This window comes from Lethenteron reissneri, chromosome 19 (genome assembly GCF_015708825.2).
Source record: "Lethenteron reissneri isolate LAM-NWPU_2019-01 chromosome 19, ASM1570882v1, whole genome shotgun sequence".
Classification (NCBI taxonomy): Eukaryota; Metazoa; Chordata; class Hyperoartia; order Petromyzontiformes; family Petromyzontidae; genus Lethenteron; species Lethenteron reissneri.
In genome coordinates this window covers 1,412,028-1,431,664 of record NC_083797.1, presented here as the reverse complement: position 1 = coordinate 1,431,664, position 19,637 = coordinate 1,412,028, and the positions used below count along the sequence as shown (strand labels likewise).

At 55.7% G+C, this 19,637-nt stretch overlaps 1 protein-coding gene across 1 annotated transcript; it reads left to right on the top strand.

Moving 5' to 3' along the window:
• Window positions 1–5,688: 5,688 nt before the first annotated feature.
• Window positions 5,689–8,933, top strand: LOC133344118 (transcriptional regulator Myc-2-like; the record flags this gene model as incomplete). Its single annotated transcript, XM_061554098.1, has 3 exons — window positions 5,689–6,381; window positions 7,342–8,005; window positions 8,314–8,933. Coding segments are annotated over exons 2-3 (1,251 nt in total), but the record flags the coding sequence as incomplete, so codon positions are not given.
• Between the last annotated feature and the right edge of the window lie 10,704 nt (window positions 8,934–19,637).

Sequence of the window (19,637 nt, the reverse complement as noted above, 5' to 3'; positions counted from 1 at the left end):
CACAGCATCCACAATGTGCAGCTGTACACACAGCACCCACGATGTGCAGCTGTACACACAGCACCCACACCGTGCAGTGTACACACAGCACCCACATTGTGCAGCTGTACACACAGCACCCACAATGTGCAGCTGTACACACAGCATCCACAATGTGCAGTGTACACACAGCACCCACATTGTGCAGCTGTACACACAGCACCCACATTGTGCAGCTGTACACACAGCATCCACAATGTGCAGTGTACACACAGCATCCACATTGTGCAGCTGTACACACAGCATCCACAATGTGCAGTGTACACACAGCACCCACATTGTGCAGCTGTACACACAGCATCCACAATGTGCAGTGTACACACAGCACCCACATTGTGCAGCTGTACACACAGCATCCACATTGTGCAGCTGTACACACAGCATCCACAATGTGCAGTGTACACACAGCACCCACATTGTGCAGCTGTACACACAGCATCCACATTGTGCAGCTGTACACACAGCACCCACAATGGGCAGCTGTACACACAGCACCCACAATGGGCAGCTGTACACACAGCACCCACGATGTGCAGTGTACACACAGCATCCACATTGTGCAGTGTACACACAGCACCCACGATGGGCAGCTGTACACACAGCACCCACGATGTGCAGTGTACACACAGCATCCACAATGTGCAGCTGTACACACAGCATCCACAATGTGCAGCTGTACACACAGCATCCACAATGTGCAGCTGTACACACAGCATCCACAATGTGCAGCTGTACACACAGCACCCACAATGGGCAGCTGTACACACAGCATCCACAATGTGCAGTGTACACACAGCATCCACATTGTGCAGCTGTACACACAGCACCCACGATGTGCAGTGTACACACAGCATCCACATTGTGCAGCTGTACACACAGCACCCACAATGGGCAGCTGTACACACAGCATCCACAATGTGCAGTGTACACACAGCATCCACATTGTGCAGCTGTACACACAGCACCCACAATGGGCAGCTGTACACACAGCATCCACAATGTGCAGCTGTACACACAGCACCCACAATGGGCAGCTGTACACACAGCATCCACAATGTGCAGCTGTACACACAGCACCCACAATGGGCAGCTGTACACACAGCATCCACAATGTGCAGTGTACACACAGCACCCACGATGTGCAGTGTACACACAGCACCCACGATGTGCAGTGTACACACAGCACCCACAATGTGCAGTGTACACACAGCATCCACAATGTGCAGTGTACACACAGCACCCACGATGTGCAGTGTACACACAGCACCCACGATGTGCAGTGTACACACAGCACCCACAATGTGCAGTGTACACACAGCATCCACAATGTGCAGTGTACACACAGCACCCACGATGTGCAGTGTACACACAGCATCCACAATGTGCAGCTGTACACCGTGCAGCTGTACACGCAGCAGCATGTGCAGTGCATGCGGTGTACAGTGTACGCGGTGTACAGTCGGTGCGGTGCACGCACTGTACAGTGCGGTGCACGCACTGTACAGTGCGTTATGCGGCGGCGTACAGTGCACGGTGTGTACAGTGCATGATGTGTACAGTGTGTACAGTGCGTGCTGTGTACAGTGCACGGTGTCCGCACAGCGAGCGGCTGATGGCGCGGTTGTGCAGCTCCTGGCGTCACCACGAACGCGATCAAACACATTCCCAACATCATCGTCATCAGTGATTGTGATCAGTGATGATTATCAACGTCATTGTGATCGCGGTCCTCGTAATCAACATCATCATGATCACTGTCATCGTGATCACCATCATCATCGTGATCACCGTCATCATCGGGATCAACATCCTCACCATCGCCTGCACAAAGCTGTTCGTGCGAGTCGGGCAAATCGCGTTGCCGACATCGTGATCATCCATACTGTGCCAAAATTAACCTAACAAAAGCAAATTACCCATCGAACGACTCAATTATGTGTTAAGGACACAGCAAGTAAAGAGTCAATCACACCCCCCGTCTGCGATAACGTGGCAGGATCCTGCTAACAAAGAGTCATGGGATGACCCAGTGAGCCTGTGCTGGTTAAACGAGGTGAATAATGATACATAATAGTTGGGTCTGCGCTGTGATTGACAAAGTCGAATCGCGTAGCCCTCTGAATGACCACCCGCCCTGCCCAACGCATCCCAAACCTCCGTCCAAGATGATTGGATACGCGCTGCACGAGCCCGATGCTTGGTAAACACGTCCCACGCCAGCCCACAAGAGTCAAACAACAAATAAATTCGTTGCCCGATGTCACCTTAAAAGGGAAAAATAGAACCGACGTTTTGGGCAATGGCCCTTCTGCAGAGTACGCACCATCTACAGCTGGGTCTCTGCACGCCACGCGGACGACGCTTTTATCAATCATCTGGCGCGTGCAGCGTGTAACAATTTAATTTGTGGCCAATATTCCCATTAGCCAGGGTAGCGGGGTGCGATGAAGAACGCGCGCTTGGATTCGAATGTCGTTTTCCTCCACAGAGTCGGGGTGAACACGGCCTCCACCACCCGACACGGCCAATCAGCAACAAAAGTGTCACGTTGACAAAAGACAAATAGTTCTCTGCTTTAGCCCACCGGTGTGTTGAAGCGTGAAAGCACAACATTTGAATGGCGAATTGCCCGATGATGCTGGATGCAATTACCAGCGAAACGTCGTACTCAAAAATTGTAAATGTTGTGGTTTCACGCTTCAACACACCGGTGGGCTAAAGCAGTGAACTATTTGTCTTTTGTCAACGTGACACTTTTTTTGCTGATTGGCCGTGTCGGGTGGTGGAGGGTTACGACACATAAATAACGCGATCTAACCCAAAAACGTTGATTATGAATAATATTGGTCGCGAAAGCCTCACACGCGTTAAACTGAACACGTTCGCCGTCGGTGTGCACGCGTGTGTTGTGCGTGTTCGTTGTGGCAGAACGCCGCCTGATTACTTCCGTTCATGATTGCGTTTGCCGTGGCCACTCATGCCACCAACTCTCCCACGAGCGAGGAGCAGCTTAATCACCGTAGCGGCAGCGCGTTTGAAGATGGGTTAGTTTCAAGGATGACCGGCATTTGAACTCTTCCCACAAAAAAAAATTGGTTAACGTTGATAGGCGACGCGAGAACTTCCGCGGATTTTTTTCTTTGGGTTCCCACCGGGTCGGCAGAAACGATTAATCGATGATGGTGATGATGATTAATCCTCGTGATGCACCCGTCCAATCTCGCGCGCACGTGTTTGTGTGTATGAACCAAAATCTTTTTCGTTTTCGATTTTTGCAAATGGTCCCTTTTTAGGCTGAGCGGTCCGAACCGACGAGACGTGACTGACCAAACAGAACAAACGAGACGCAACAAACGATACAGATGGTGCAAGCTGATTAATAACAACAACACCAACAACTTTGAAGAAGCAATACAGACGAGGCCAGTTCAAACGGGAAAACGATACAAAGGAGTCGGTAAATACGATGCAAATTTTTTTTTTTTACGTTTCAATTTTTTTTTTATCGAACTGGGATCACTGGTGCTGTAAGAGGGGGGGGGGGGGTGGGGGGCTCAATTGTTAGATAACTAGGACCCCCCCCCCCCACACAAATGTGTCAGGTTAACTACCAGGGGGGGGGGGTGGGATTTAATTGCGGTGCGCGATGAAAATGTCAAGACTACTGATGATGATGGCGATGATGGCGATGGCGGTAATGTTGGGGTCCTGCCTGCGCGTGCGTCGTTAGTGTATAAAGCGCGTGAACGTCACGATCCGTGTCCTCCGTGTCCACCTGGGACGTGTCCGAGCGGTGTGCGAACCACGTGGCCTGGCCGCAGCGTCTGTGTCACTCTCTCTCTCTGGTCACCCCCCCCCCCCCCCCCACGTGTGCCGTTCCTGTCCTCATAGGCGCTACGTACTCAACTAAAAGCACTTGCCCCCAAAAGTCTCTAAATGCTATACGGGCGATCTCTGTCTGGTGTGATGTGTGAACATCGCCACTCGGGAGACAAAGGCGGCCGGGCGTGGTGCTGGCCATCCCACCGCTACGTGTACTGTTCTGGTCTTCATAGGTGCTACGTACTCAACTAAAAGCACTTGCCCCCAAAAGTCTGTAAATGCTATACGGGAGTGCCTCGTCTTGTGTCTCTGTGGCTGCCTCTGTATCTTTTTGTCTGTGTGTCTCTGTCTTTCTCTGTGTCTGTGTGTCTCTCTGCCTCGGTGTATTTCTCTGTGTCTGTGTGTCTCTCTGTCTCCGTGTGTGCCCCGAGGTCGACTGAGCCAACAATGTGCCGACTTTGGGCCAAACGCTTGCACGTGGTTGGAATAGTTGGACCAACGTTGGACCAGTGTGCCGTGTTTACTGGGGTGACCAACGTGTGGATTCGGTTGCACAGCTCGTACAGCGTGCAGCGTCCACGCGGTCTCTGTGTGTCCCTCCCCGAGGTAGACTCGGCCTTAAATGAGCACCTAGTCAGTGCAACAATCACCGCTGGGGAGACAAAGGCGCTAGTGTTTCGTATTGCCCTTAGGTGCTCGCTAACAGCACTTGACCCTGACAGCGCGTGCAGGCTGCACGGGAGTTGTGGATGGTGGGGGCAGTGGTCAGCGCGGTCGGATACGAACCCGGCCACCTGAGTTTGATTCCCAACCACGTGGACCATCAGTAGAGTGAGTGGGGGGGGAGTGATATCACGACTCGGCCTCAAAGCGAGGACCTTGCGCGGTGTTTACACTTAAACATCGGCGCTGACAAGGGGCCAGCAACAAGCAGCACTATCAGCGTTGTTAAAGAGGCATTGAGAGGGAAATCCAAAGTAGAGCAGTGCTAGGGAAGAAGCAGCAAGACGTGTTGTGACCTGGCGTGTGGTGGGCGGGCGAGTAGATGGTTGAGTGGGCGAGTGTGTGAGAGAGTGGATGCTGGATTTGATAAGCGTGTGAATGGGTGAGTCTGTGTGTGATTGAGTGGGTGGGTGAGTACCGTATGTGAGTAAGGGAGTGTGGGTGGTTGAGTGAGCGAATAGGTGGGTGGTTGAGAGCGAATAGATGAGTGAGTGGGTGGTTGAGTGAGTGAGTGAATAGATGAGTGAGTGGGTGGTTGAGTGAGTGAACGAATAGATGAGTGGGTGGGTGGTTGAGTGAGTGAGTGAGCGAATAGATGAGAGTGGGTGGTTGAGCGAATAGATGAGAGAGTGGGTGGTTGGTTGAGTGAGTGAGTGAGCGAATAGACGAGTGAGTGGGTGGGTGGTTGAGTGGGTGAGTGAGCGAATACATGAGTGAGTGGGTGCTTGAGTGAGTGAGTGAGCGAATAGATGAGTGAGTGGGTGGTTGAGTGAGTGGGTGGTTGAGTGAGTGAGCGAGCGAATAGATGAGTGAGTGGGGTGGGTGGTTGAGTGAGTGAGCGAATACATGAGTGAGTGGGTGGTTGAGAGCGAATAGATGAGTGAGTTGTGACCAGCAGCATTAGTGAGTGAACACTGCGTGAAATGAGACGGAACCGCCAGTATGGTATGGAGGGGGGGGGGAGATAGTGGGGTTGAGGTGCGGGATCCGGGGGGGAGGGCGGGGGTGGGGCCCCCCCACCCACCCTCGCCCCCGCCCCCACCCTTACCCCCACCATCACCTCCACGTGCACCCGGTCGGATCGCTCAGTCGGGGTCGCGCGTGGCTCCGTGTCGCGTCGAGTCCCGCGCGCTCATTCAATAGAGACACGCAGAGAGACGTAGACACATACACACAGATAGAGATACACACACAGATAGAGATACACACACCGAGACAGACATACGGACAGGGACGTATACGAAGATACACGCAGTGAGATGCAAAAATACACACAGATTCAGGGATATACATAGCCACATAGAGACACACAGAAACGTATACAGAGATACATAGACGCGTATAGAAACGCGCAGAGAGAGACCCACAGAGGTAGACGGAGAAACACAAGACAGATTACGTCTACACACACACAGTCTACACACACACAAAGTCTACACACACACAAAGTCTACACACACACAAAGTCTACACACACACAGTCTACACACACACAGTCTACACACGCACACAAAGTCTACACACACACAAAGTCCACGACACACACACAGTCTACGAGACACACAAAGTCTACACACACACAAAGTCTACACACACAAAGTCTACACACACACACACACAAAGTCCACGACATACACACAGTCTACTAGACACACAAAGTCTACACACACACAAAGTCTACGAGACACAAACTGCAGGTGGCGCACGGGACGCGGGGGATGCCGCCACTGCTGCCCGCAGGAGGAGCTCGGAGCTGAAGGATCGGAGCCGGCTACGAGGCACCGCGAAGAGAACGCCGTGAGTCTTTGTGCGTGTCGTGTGCGCTCACAACAACGAGCAGAGCGCCGGGCGGCTAAAGCACAGCAAGTTGGCACAGTCGGGGGGCACAGGTGGTGCATCAGCCAGTCATCTCGGTCAACCCATGGCACCTGCTGGGTCTGTACCGTTCCGTGACCTCTTACCAGCGGGCGTTCGACACTTCACGTGGCCTTAAAGTGCACATAGCCTGGCACAAGCACCGTGGTGACATCACCGCCACTTAGTGGCGAATGTCGATTGTTGTAGTGTGCGTAAGCAGCACCAGTAGGGAGACAGAGGGGCCAGGCGTGGTGCTGGCCACCCACCCTCTTGTGTGCCGTTCTGGCCTTCATAGGTGCTCGCTAACAGCACTTGCCCCTACAGTCTGTTAAGGCTACACGGGGGATATTTGTATTGTTGTGCCGCGGTTCTCTCGCTTTGCTACGAACCCGGTGACCCGAGTTCGATTCCTGCTCACGGCCACCAACACCGGTGGCGATTTTCTGAACCGGTTCTGGGCCTCGCCTAGGTCGACTCAGCCTCAAATCAGTACCGGGTGGCTGGTGCGATGTATAGAGAGTGTGTGGGAATGTCAACACGCAGTAGCGTGTGGATGGCGTGGGCTCGTCCCGCCACTCCATAACGTGACGCATGCGTGGTTGTTGAACTTTTTTCGTACCGTACGTAGCCAACCGTGCTAATCCGAGATGTGACGTGTGGCCATGTGCTCATGTAATCCATCACCACCACCACCACCCACTACGACCACCTCCATCACCACCCACCATCACCACCCACTACGACCACCACCCACCACCACCACCACCCACCACAACCACCCACTACGACCACCTCCATCACCACCACCACCATCACCACCCACTACGACCACCTCCATCACCACCACCCACCATCACCCCTTCCATCCCCCCCCCATCGCCACCGTCCATCACCCCGCAGGACGCGCGTGGAGGGAGGTAGGAGCGGCCCGCCATGTCCACCCACGACCTCTCCGCCTGCTCCTCCTTCTTCTGCTGGGACCCCGAGATGGGGGGCTCCCTCGCGGGGGCCCCCCTCCAGCAGCATCAGAGCACGGCGCTGAGCGAGGACATTTGGGACAAGTTCCAGCTGCTGCCAACTCCTCCGCGCTCCCCCAGCCGGGACGCCGACTCCTCGCATCACCAGCACCAGCAGCAGCACCGCCATCAGCAGCAGCAGCAGCTGGATGAGCATGAGGTGGAGGAGGCGTGGGGGGGGCTCGTGGATACAACGTGGGGGTGCGAGGAGCAGGCCGAGGAGCTGGGGGAGAAAGCGGGGGGCCGCCCCCCCGTGGTTTTGCGAGACTGCATGTGGAGCGGCGGGGCTGCCAAGTGGCGGCTGGAAGCGTTCGTTTCGGAGCGCCTCGCCGCGCTGTGGGACAGCTGCGTGCTCAGGGCGGCGTCCGGGGGGGGCGATGCGGGGGGTGAGCAGCTGCAGGGGGGAGGGGCCCCCGGAGCAGAGCTCCTCCTCGGCGGGGTGCCGCCGCAGCAGCAGTGGAGCCGGGGCCCCGCGTCTCCCCACCGCGAGAGGCGCGGGAGGAGGAAGACGGCGTCGGAGGGCGAGAGCGACTTGAGTAGCGAATCTGGTGAGTTGGGGGGAGTGGGGTGAGTGGGGGAGGAGGGCTGGGTGAGTGGTGGCGGGGGGGGGGGGGCCCTGGTGAGCGGGGATATTGAGTGAGTAGGGGGGCTGAGTTAGTTGGGGAGGGGGGGGGGTTGGATGAGTGGGAAGCTTGGCGAGTGAGGTGGCTGTGTTTAGGGGGAGGTGGGTAAGTGGGGGTCTGGATTTCCGTGGGGGTGAGTTAGTGGGGGGCTGTGAGGACTGGGTGCGGCAGAGCCGGGTGAATGGGAGGGGGGCTGGTGGTGCTCATCCCCTGCTGCTCTCCCCGCTCCACAGACAGCGAGGGAGGGGGACGCGAGGGCAACGACGGCGATGACGACGACGATGCTGACGAGGACAACGAGGACAACGAGGACAACGAGGAGGAGGGAGAGGAGGAGGAGGAGATCGACGTAGTCACGGTGCGTGCGCCTCGACCGACCGGAGCTCGGCACCGCCCCGCTCTCCCCACCTCGTCCACCTCGTCCACCTCGTCATCCCTGCACCGCCAGCAGCACAACTACGCGGCGGCCTCCCCGCGCGAAGGCCCGAGGGGCGCCCCGCGGCCCCGCAGGCCTGCGGCCCCGCACGGGGACACGGAGCCCGGGGCCCGCGCCGCCTCGGGCAGGTCTCCGGGCGCCGCCTCCGACTCGGACGAGCCGTGCGAGCGACGGCGCGCGCACAACATCCTGGAGCGGAGGCGCCGCGACGACCTGCGGCAGAGCTTCGCGGCGCTGCGGGCGCAGCTGCCCGAGCTCGCGTCCCGCGCCGCCAAGGTGCACATCCTGGAGCGGGCGGCCGAGACGGCGCGCGAGTTGGGCGCCCGCGAGCGCCGCCTGCGAGCCGAGCGAGGGCGACTCCGCGCGCGGCTCCACGCGCTGCGAGGCCGCGTGCGGGAGCTGAGCGGGCGACCCCACACTGACCCCCCACCCCCCACTGACCCCCACCCCACACTGACCCCCACCCCCCACTGACCCCCACCCCCCACTGACCCCCATTCCACACTGCCCCCACCCCCCACTGACCCCCATTCCACACTGCCCCCCACTCCACACTGACCCCCATCCCACACTGACCCCCATCCCCCACTGACCCCCACCCCACACTGACCCCCACCCCCCACGGACCCCCACCCCACACTGACCCCCAACCCCACACTGCCCCCCCTCCCGCAGGGGTCATGAGCTGCTTGACTGCTGCTGCTCTGACTCTCTCAGGGATGATGATGATGGTGATGTTGGTGATGATGTTCGTGATCAAGACGGTCAGCCCTGATTCTCATCCCCTCGTGAAGATGACGGCGGTGACAATGATGGTGGTTGTGATGATGATGATGGTGGTGGTGCCTGTGGTTATGGAGACGGTGGTGATGATGATGATGGTGACAATGGTGGTGAACGAGATGATGAAGATGCCTGCGAGGAAGATGCTCACGCCTGCTCCTCAATCCTACCGTGAAGATGCAGCTGGTGACGACGATGATGACGACGACGAAGACAACAACGAAGACGACGACGATGATGATGATGTTGGTGGTGATGGGACCCCAAAAAGAGAGAGGGGGGAGGAGGGTGTAGCTTGCAGAGCCGAGGACAGCACGGGGAATGTGACATGGAGGACTCGTGGACAATCAGCCTCCTGCCCCCCCTCCACCTCACCACCTTGACACGGCCTTCATGTTCACTGTAGAGGGACTGAGGTCACTGTGAATTCCACTGCCCCTCCCCATGGACACATTCTTCACTGTCACTCCGCTACACAGATGTCCCCCGTGTAGCCCACACGCGCTGTCGGCGCAAGGGCAGTCTGCGAGCACCTATTAAGGCCCGAAGGGCACACAGAGGGAGATGTGTCCAGTATCTGGCGATCTGACGTCTGTTCGATTCATATTATATCAGTTAGTGAGTTATAACTGAACCGGTCCTTGGGCCTCCCCTAGGTCGACTCAGCCTTACATGGGTACCCGGGAGTCGTGTTTAAACGTCAGAAATAGGGGAGACAAAGGCGGCCTGGGATTGGTGTTGGCCACACCACTGCCATCGAGAAGGTGCTCGCGAACAGCACTTGCCTCAACAGGCTGTGTCGGCTACACGGGGGATCTTTGTCTTACATGTTTTGCTGTGTGTATAAATGTATGTGGATGTTTATACGGTATGAATGCTCGTGTGGATCCTCGTGGGGAGCGGTGGTGCAGTGGTTAGCACCCCGAGATCATTTCCCGCTCACGGCCAACATCGGTGACGATCATTTCAACCGGTCCTGGACCTCCCCTAGGTTGACTCAGCCTCGAATGAGTAGCTGGTGCGGTGTGTGAGCATCGCCACTGCAGAGACAAAGGCGACCGGGCGTGGTGTTGGCCACCCACTCCCTCGTGTGCCGTGCCAGCCTTCATAGGTGCTCGCTAACAGCACTTGCCCCAAAAGTCTGTTGAGGCTACATGTGGAGTCTTTGTAATTTCCTATCAACTTTCTCAGTAAACTATTTCAGGTCTGTATCGTTTTATGCCGGTTGTTCCGATTCAATTCAACGTCCCTTATTCAGCCAGGTGAGATCTCCTTTTGAGATCCACGCTCACTGCAAGGGGGACCTGGGATCCAAAGGGCAGACGTCCTGGTGGCTAGGAGATGTTAACTACCTCGCCTGGTATGCAGGAGGTCGTGGGTTCTATTCCGACACTGACGCCTGCTGCTGCTGTTATTTGGAGTTTGCATTTCTCTCCCTCTCCCGTGGTCGCGTGGATTTTATTCTCTCCACATTTAGAAGCACGCCTTTCGAGTACTCGCCTGCTATAAATGTCAACGTGACGATAAGCCACTTCACTTGTGGCCAGGTCGCTTCTGAATAAAAATTAGCTACGTAGTTCAGTGGGCCTTACCCGGTAAAACAAACATCGTTTATGGTTTTAGTTTTAATTTAGGCAGGGATTGAGATGCCTAACCACGGCATATAAATTAAGTGCCGTTGCCGAATCGTTGCTGATGATTGATTTGTCTTCTCTTAATGCCATAACACACAGACGCGTTGTTGTTGTTGACGATTGTGTTGCGTCGTGTGTGTTGTGTCGTGTGTGTGTGTCGTGTGTGTGGTGTGTTTTATACCCAACCCGAGTTGGATTTTGCTCCGCAGTGGAAAATCGTTGTCACGTTTTTTTAATGTTGCAGGCGCCGCCAATGTAATGTGCACATTATACATTTAATAAAAAAAAACTTTTGAGAATAAACCAACAAAAAGTCTGATTTTTGTCAGCGACGCAAATGTTGGGAGTTTTTATTCGCCAGCGGTTCTCTGATTAAACCAGAAACGCGAAGCATCACGACGGGGGAGAAACAAAGGCGTCCGGGTGTGGTGCTAACCCACACCACTCCCTAGTACTGCGCCCTACCGCCCTTAATAGGCGCTCGCAAACAGCATTCACCCCAACAGTCTGTTAAAGCTGTGGAGGTGGCGCTTGCCTATGTGTCCGTCTGGAAGAATGTGTGTCGATAATTGGGTGCGTGTGTGTGTGTGTGTTGATGAATGTGTGTGTGTGTACGGAGGTTCGTGAAGGACGCTGCTGCTGCTGGGCAGTTGGAGGCAGTCGCCCTCCAACAACAACAGCGGAGGGCAGAGGAGCGACGCTCACAACAACGAGCGGAGCGCGGGGCGGTTAAAACGCAGCGAGTTGGCACATTTGGGGGTACAGTTGGTGCATCTGCCAGTCGTCTTAGTCAGTCACCTCATGGCACCTGCTGGGTCTGTCCCGTGGCCTCCTGCCGGAGAGTCTTCGACACGTCACGTGGCCTCAAAGTGCACCTAGCCGGGCACAACCACTGTAGAGACATCACCGCTACTTCGTGGAGAATGGCGGCTGTTTTTGTCGTGTGTGGGGAGCGGTGGTGGAGCGATCAGCGCGCTCCGATTTTGATTCCCGATCACGCCAACACCAAGGATGATTATTATCTGGACCGGTCCCGTGCCTCCCCTCGGCCGACTCAGCCTTAAAACGAGTGCCTGGCGCGGTGGGTAATCACCAGCTTTGAGGAGACAAAAGCAGGCGGGCGTGGTTCTGACCACCCACTCCTTTGTGAACAATGCGAGCCTTAATAGGCACTCGCTAACAGTACTTGCCCCGAAGGCTATAAGGGGGACCTTTGTCTTTGTCCAAGAATGTGTGTAGGTGTGTATAGGGGGTGGGTGGGTGTGTGTGCTGTACGTTTATATTTGAGAAGCCGATAGCATCAGTACCAAGCAATATCTGATCCGGTCCTGGGCATCCGCCAAGTCTACTCGGCCTTAAATGAGTACATCGTGCGGTGTGGCAAGTACCGGCAGTGTGCGTGGCCATACCGCCCACTCGTGTGACGTGTTGGCTTTAATAGGTGCTCGCTAACAGCACTTGCCCTACTTTCTACGTGTCTATATGGGGATCTTTATCTTTGTGTGTGCAGTGTTGCGTGTGCGGTGTGGGTGGGATGGGTGAGGTGTGGGTGGTAGGGGAGGGGTGAGTGGATGGGTGAGGTGTGGATGGATGGGTGAGGTGTGAGTGGTGGGGGAGGGGTGAGTGGATGGGTGAGGTGTGGATGGATGGGTGAGGTGTGGGTGGTGGGGGAGGGGTGAGTGGATGGCTGAGGGGTGGATGGGGGCGAGTTGGACCCCCTCCCCTCGCATTCCTGTGACGTCACTAATTGCTCTCTCAGATCGGATCTCGAACTGCGCGAGAAATTTCCAAGTAAACGAGGCGCGCGGCGCGCACGCGACTCAAGCCCCATCAAAGACAAAGATCCCCCGTGTAGCCTTAGCAGACTGTTGGGGCAAGTGCTGCTAGCAAGCAGCAATGAAGGCCGGAACGGTACACGAGGGGGTGGGTGTCCAACACCACGCCCGGCCGCCTTTGTCTCCCCAGTGGCGATGCTTACACTCCCACCAGGTACTCATTTGAGGCTGAGTTGACCTAGGGGAGGCCCAGGACCTGTTCAAATATTTGCCGCTGTTAATTTGTCGTGAGCGGGAATCGAACTCGGGTGGCGCAGTGCAGCGCTCACCACGACCCCAAAACACTGCAACGTCAACGGCTCGTCTCGAACCATTCTCCAACGAGAACCACGCGTATGGAGAGGCAGAGCCCCGTCGCGATGGGGCGATTCCAATGCACAATGAGCTCAGAGGTGCAGAGATCTAGATCATGAAAAATAAGAATAGAGGTTTTACCCTTTATGGCAATAAAACATAGTTGTTAAGATGTTCGAAGGAATTACGTCTGCATTAACCACTTATGGCAAAACATGATACTGGCCTAAAAGAATGTCCCATCGAGATCTCGATTGAAACCTAATTTCTTTAGAGCTGATCCGAGTGTTTAGTTTGCTGCACCCCCCCCCGCACCTCCGATTAGCACGGTTTGGCTACGTACGGTGCGAAATAAGTTCAACATGCAGCACATACATAGATGGAAATGTGACTGCCAGATTTGCTACTGCAGTGAGATTTGAGCGAGGTGAGTACAAGTATCGGCCCGAATTCACAGCCAACCAACACCGGGGTTCAAGTAAACATCTTTGTGTTTCTGTTTGAGCCGAGCTCGAGGAAGTGCACGTTGAGAGGCCCAGACGGTGAACTGAGGAACGAGGCGGTCTTGATTCTACCGGACAAATCCCACGCCGCCAGGACTCTCGGCGCGACGAGCGAAGCGTCCCTTGACAGCTGCACACGTGGACAACACGCGACCTCTGACCCCAAATGCCAGTGGGAGTGCGGAGTGGAGGGGGGGTCGTGGAGAGGGTGTAGAGGCGAGTCGGTCTCGAGCAGAGGTCGGCAAGCAACATGACAAGAAGAGTCGCCCCCTTTTTGTTTGTTTCGAACTCGGTAATAAAGTCAACATTGGCAAGATCCGCAGTGCAACGTGAATATCGTCACGAAGCCGCAGTCCTTAAAGAGCCGCAGGGTGCCGACCCCTGGTCTAGAGGGACGTTACCGATGGAGGAGGCATATCGGGGGTAGAGAAGGGAGTGGATTTATAGGGGAGATGGGGGTCGGGGGTAGAGGGAGCAGGGGGTAAATCGGTCCCCTCGGTCACGGGAATACCCCCTCCCCCCTTCTTTTAGAGTGACCGAATTCCGGGCATTGATGGGGCGACTCGAGTCGCGTGCCGCACTCTATCGACCGTGATTGATGATGAGGCGGGGGGAGCAGGAGGTGTGTGGCGAGACGAGGCCGCGTGGACTTCGTGGCAGGGATCCCAGCGACTGACTCGCCGAGCGCTGCCCTGGACACGGACTCCGCAGGTCGCCGACGACTTTGCTGATAGACTCGAGTTGGGATCACGCGCGCACAGCAGCAGCAGCAGCGAACCTCACCCACTCCCTGCTGCTGGCGGCAGACTGACGCCGCGGGTGTGACTCACCTCGTGCGCGGTGACTTGAGTCCTCGCCACCAACTGGTGAAAGAAAAATCAACGTGGAATTTATGATCGTTCGAGAAAGGTCAACTGTTCCTTGGAGCAGTCATCAGCAATTGTTTTTCCACTGCTGGATTAAGGAAGGCCCCCCCCCCCCTCTCTCCCCTTGCCCCTCTCACCCTCTCCGCTACTGCCCCTACCAGATCACGTCCTTGTCAATCTGGAAAATTCCCCGTTGCAGAAGCGTTGATTCAAGCAAGGGCGCCCGACTCTGCTGTCTGAACGTCGAAACCATTCCGGAGTGGTGCACGTGTTGAACCAATGCTGCTGAAATTACAGCACTCCCAGAGAGAGCCGCATGGCTGATGGGATACGTCAAAAACATAGTTTCACATTCGTGTTACGTGTAGGAAGCGATGATGGGATGGAGGCGCGGTGTCTGCTGACGTAGGCGTGTGCAGGTGTGTTCCGTGTGGGGTTTGGAGAGTCGGGGGGTTCGTGACCTCTCTCTCTCTCTCTCGGGGGCTGGAATTCGGGGCGAGGGTTGTGAGATGCGGAGAGCGCGTGGATCGAGCGGCCTCGGTGCGGTTTCAGCGCGGGTTGAGGCCAGCTTCGGACGAGACGCGAAACGTGGAGGAGCGAGTGTGAGAGTGTGTGTGTGTGAGACTGTGTGTGTGTGAGAGAGTGTGTGAGAGACTGTGTGTGAGAGAGTGTGTGAGACTGTGTGTTTGTGAGACTGTGTGTGCGAGAATGTGTGAGAGCGTGTGTGAGACTGTGTGTGTGTGAGAGTGTGTGAGACTGTGTGTTTGTGAGACTGTGTGTGCGAGAATGTGTGAGAGAGTGTGTGAGACTGTGTGTGTGTGAGAGTGTGTGTGAGACTGTGTGTGTGAGACTGTGTGTGCGAAAATGTGTGAGAGAGTGTGTGAGAGACTGTGTGTGAGAGAGTGTGTGAGACTGTGTGTTTGTGAGACTGTGTGTGCGAGAATGTGTGAGAGAGTGTGTGAGACTGTGTGTGTGTGAGAGTGTGTGAGACTGTATGTGTGAGACTGTGTGTGCGAGAATGTGTGAGAGCGTGTGTGAGACTGTGTGTGTGTGAGAGTGTGTGAGACTGTGTGTTTGTGAGACTGTGTGTGCGAGAATGTGTGAGAGAGTGTGTGAGACTGTGTGTGTGTGAGAGTGTGTGAGAGACTGTGTGTGAGAGAGTGTGTGAGACTATGTGTTTGTGAGACTGTGTGTGCGAGAATGTGTGAGATAGTGTGTGAGACTGTGTGTGTGTGAGAGTGTGTATGAGACTGTGTGTGTGTGAGAGTGTGTATGAGACTGTGTGTGTGAGACTGTGTGTGTCTGAGACTGTGTGTGAGAGCGTGTGTGTGTGAGAGTGTGTTTAAGAGAGTGTGTGTGAGAGTGTGTGAGAGCGCGTGTGTGTGAGAGTGTGTTTAAGAGAGTGTGTGTGAGAGTGTGTGAGAGCGCGTGTGTGTGAGAGTGTGTTTAAGAGAGTGTGTGTGAGAGTGTGTGAGAGCGCGTGTGTGTGAGAGTGTGTGAGAGTGAGTGTGTGAGAGTGTGTGAACCGGTCCTCGGCCTCCCCTAGGTCGACTCAACCTCAAATGAGTAGCTGGTGCGGTGTGTGAACATCGCCACTGGGGAGACAAAGGCGGCCGGGCGTGGTGCTGGCCACCCACCCCCTCGTGTGCCGTGCCGGCCTCCATAGGCGCTACTCGCTAACAGCACTTGCCGCAAAAGTCTGTGAGGGCTATCCGGGGGATCTTTGTCTTGTCTGTGAGATGGTCAGGGTAGCCCAAGTCACATTGATTCATGAGGTCACACAGGTGGTGGGCGGGGTAGGGGGGGCCCACCGTGGCCCCCCTTGCCCCGAGAGCCGCAGAGTCCGGGTTGGACCGGGACGGCGCTGAGTCTGGTTCGGTCCGGGTCCGTGCCACCTGCTCCACCTCTCCCAACATCAACAAAAGTCCGGCTCCACCTGGGCCAAGCCAACCCCCCCACCCTCCTCACCCCCCTCCCTCACCTGGCCCCGCCCCCCCGGGCCCACACTCTCTCTGTCTGTCGCTCGTGTTTTGGCAACAGGATTGGGAGGCTCTGGCACGCGACGGGGAGATGTTATCTGTCGACGGGCGGGGAGATAAGAGAGACGAGCTACCCGCTCCGCAGAGGCATCCGTCACCCAACCCCCAGTCGCACAGCTCCCTTTAATCATCACTCATCACGCATCACCAATTACGCATCACCCATCACATGTCTTCGGGTGAGTCTCCAGATTTCTCCAAGTGAGTGTCTCCAGGTGAGTGACTCCAGGTATTGATGTGTACACACCTCACCAGGTACTCATTTGAGGTTGAGTCGACGCCACCACACGCACTCACCACCACCACGAGGCCCGTACGCCGCTACGTTGTGATCCCTCCCGCCCTGCCCCCACCTCCAGTACCCACCCCATCCCCCACTCCCCCTGCTCCCACCCCGCTGGGCTTCACATCTCAGTCCAGGACTCAGCGGACGCTCGAGTACGAGTACAGCACTCACCGGCTCGGGCGGGAGTGGAGTTGAGCTCTGATAGTGAGATGACAAAACATCAACCACCACAACCACCACCACAACCACCACCACCACAACAACCACCACCACAACAACCACCACAACAACAACAACCACCACAACCACCACCACAACAACCACCACCACAACAACAACAACCACCACAACCACCACCACAACAACAACCACCACAATAACCACCACCACAACAACCACCACAACCACTACAACAACAACCACCACAACCACCACCACCACCACAACCACCACCACAACAACCACCACAACCACCACCACAACAACCACCACAACCACCACCACAACAACCACCACGCCAACTCGCAGCATTAGTGGCGGCGGCTTTATGGTTCAACCGTCGGACAAAGACGGCGGTCACCGCATCGCGCTGCGCTTTCGGATGCGCTTATGCGGCCGTCTGGAACGCTCTTCCCTTCCGATATTAGAGAGCCACTGGAGCTATGCATGTATATGTATATGTACATATGTATGTATATGTATGTATATATATATACATACATGTTGCATGGGTTGGCTGTCAAGAAGGTGCCCGGGCTTGGCTCGCAAACCAGGAGAAGGTGGTACAGCAGAGTGCGGACTAATCTCCATCTGTTCCATCTCGCGTCCCGTGCGTGGCTGTGCGTCGAGGAGGAGCCGCACTCCCGGCGCGCCACCAGCAGACGCCGGCCACAGTACAGCGGAAACAACAAGAGAAAGTGGACTCATCATGCCCATCTGTTCCATCTGTACGGAATAGAGTTGGTGTCCCTATCGCACGCGCGTGTGTGGGTCCTCTCCGTGTGGTCCCGCTTCCTTCCCCACTGTGTATGACGACGCATTCATTGCCCCTTAACGCCTTCATATACAGAGGATCGCAGAGCTTGGGGCGCAATTGTTGGTGTCGCCGGCTCCTCGTGACCGCGTGGCTGCTGCTGCTGCGTTACCGCTCCTCGTCTGTGGTCGTCCCCCTCTCTCTGTCTGAGTCGTCCTCTCTCTCCGAGTCGTCCTCTCCCTCTCTCCGAGTCGTCCTGTCTCTCTCTGAGTCGTCCTGTCTCTCTCTGAGCCGTCCTCTTTCCGAGTCGTCCTCTCCCTCTCTCTCTGAGTCGTCCTGTCTCTCTCCGAGTCGTCCTCTTTCACAGTCGTCCTGTCTCCGAGTCGTCCTCTCTCTCTCCGAGAGCATCGGATACCGTGCTGCGGTGGCGGCGCAGCGTTACGAGTCGTCACCATCATCGTCATTATAACTCGTCTCATTATTCTCATGATTTCCGCATTCTTATTTTGCTATTTGTTTGGGACCTGTGGCTCACTCGTCCGTCTGCGTTTCCCATCCGCACGAGGGGGACTGAAGATTCTAGAGATGGGAGGGTGGTGCTGGCGGGTTGGAGTGGGTGTGTGTGTGTGTGGGGGGGTGTGTGTGTGTGTGGGAGTGTGTGGGTGGGTGGGGAGTTCATAATGGCCATGTTGTGGAAGACCCTAACCCGGTACAGCTCGGTTCGAATCCGGGTTCCAGCAGTCGAGCCGAATGAAAACCGGTTTTCTTAACCGGGTGTGGCGAGTTGGTGCTGTTTGCTGCTGGCCGTTTGACGTTTTGGGGCCTTGAGGCCTGTGTTCAACAGTTGTTTTAAAATAAAAAATAGACAGGTCACAAGTGGCTCACATAGAGACCCATAGATTCACACAGAGACACTCATACTCACATAAAGATAGATTCACATAGAGACACATACACAGAAAGACACATAGACTCACATAGAGATAAATACATTCACATAGAGACACACAGACTCACACATAGACACATAGACTCACATAGAGATGAATGCATTCACATAGAGACCCATAGACTCACACAGAGACACATAGACTCACATAGCAGTAAATAGACTCACAGAGAGACACATACACACAGAGACACGTAGACTCACATAGAGACACGTAGACTCACATATAACTCCATAGGCTCACACAGAGACGCACAGACTCACAAAGAGAAAAATACATTCACATAGAGACACATGCACACAGAGACACGTAGACTCACATAGAGACACATGCACACAGAGACACGTAGACTCACATCGAGCTCCATAGGCTCACACACAGAGACGTTCATGGGGGGGTGGAGCAGGGGGAGGGTGGGAGTCGCGGGGGAGGCCGCGCGCGATGGGAGAGTGGTCGCAGCAGCTGCAGCAACAGCTGCTGCGTCACTGCGTGAGTGTGCACGCACGCGCCTGGTGTAAGGGCGAGTGCGTTAAAGTTTGTGTGTAAGCGTGAGTGTGCACGCGTGCCTGTGTAAGCGTGAGTGTGCACGCGTGCCTGTGTAAGCGTGGGTGTGATCTGCATGCATAACAGTTGGGAGTGGTGGCGCAGTGGTTAGCGCGCCGTGCTACGAACCCGGCGACTCGAGTTTGATTCCTCCTTACGACAGTGATGATTATCTGAACCCGTCCTGGGCCTCCTCTAGGCCGACTCGGCCTAAAATGAGTGCCTGGTGCGGTGTGTAAAGATCACCACTGGTGGAGACAAATGCGGCCGTGGTGTGGTGCTGGCCACCCACTCCCTCGTGTGCCATGTCATTCTTCATAGGTGCTACTCGCCAACAGCACTTTCCCCAAAAGTACGTCAAGGCTATACGGGGGATTATTTATCTTTGTTGCGTAAGAGTGAGTGTGCATTTACA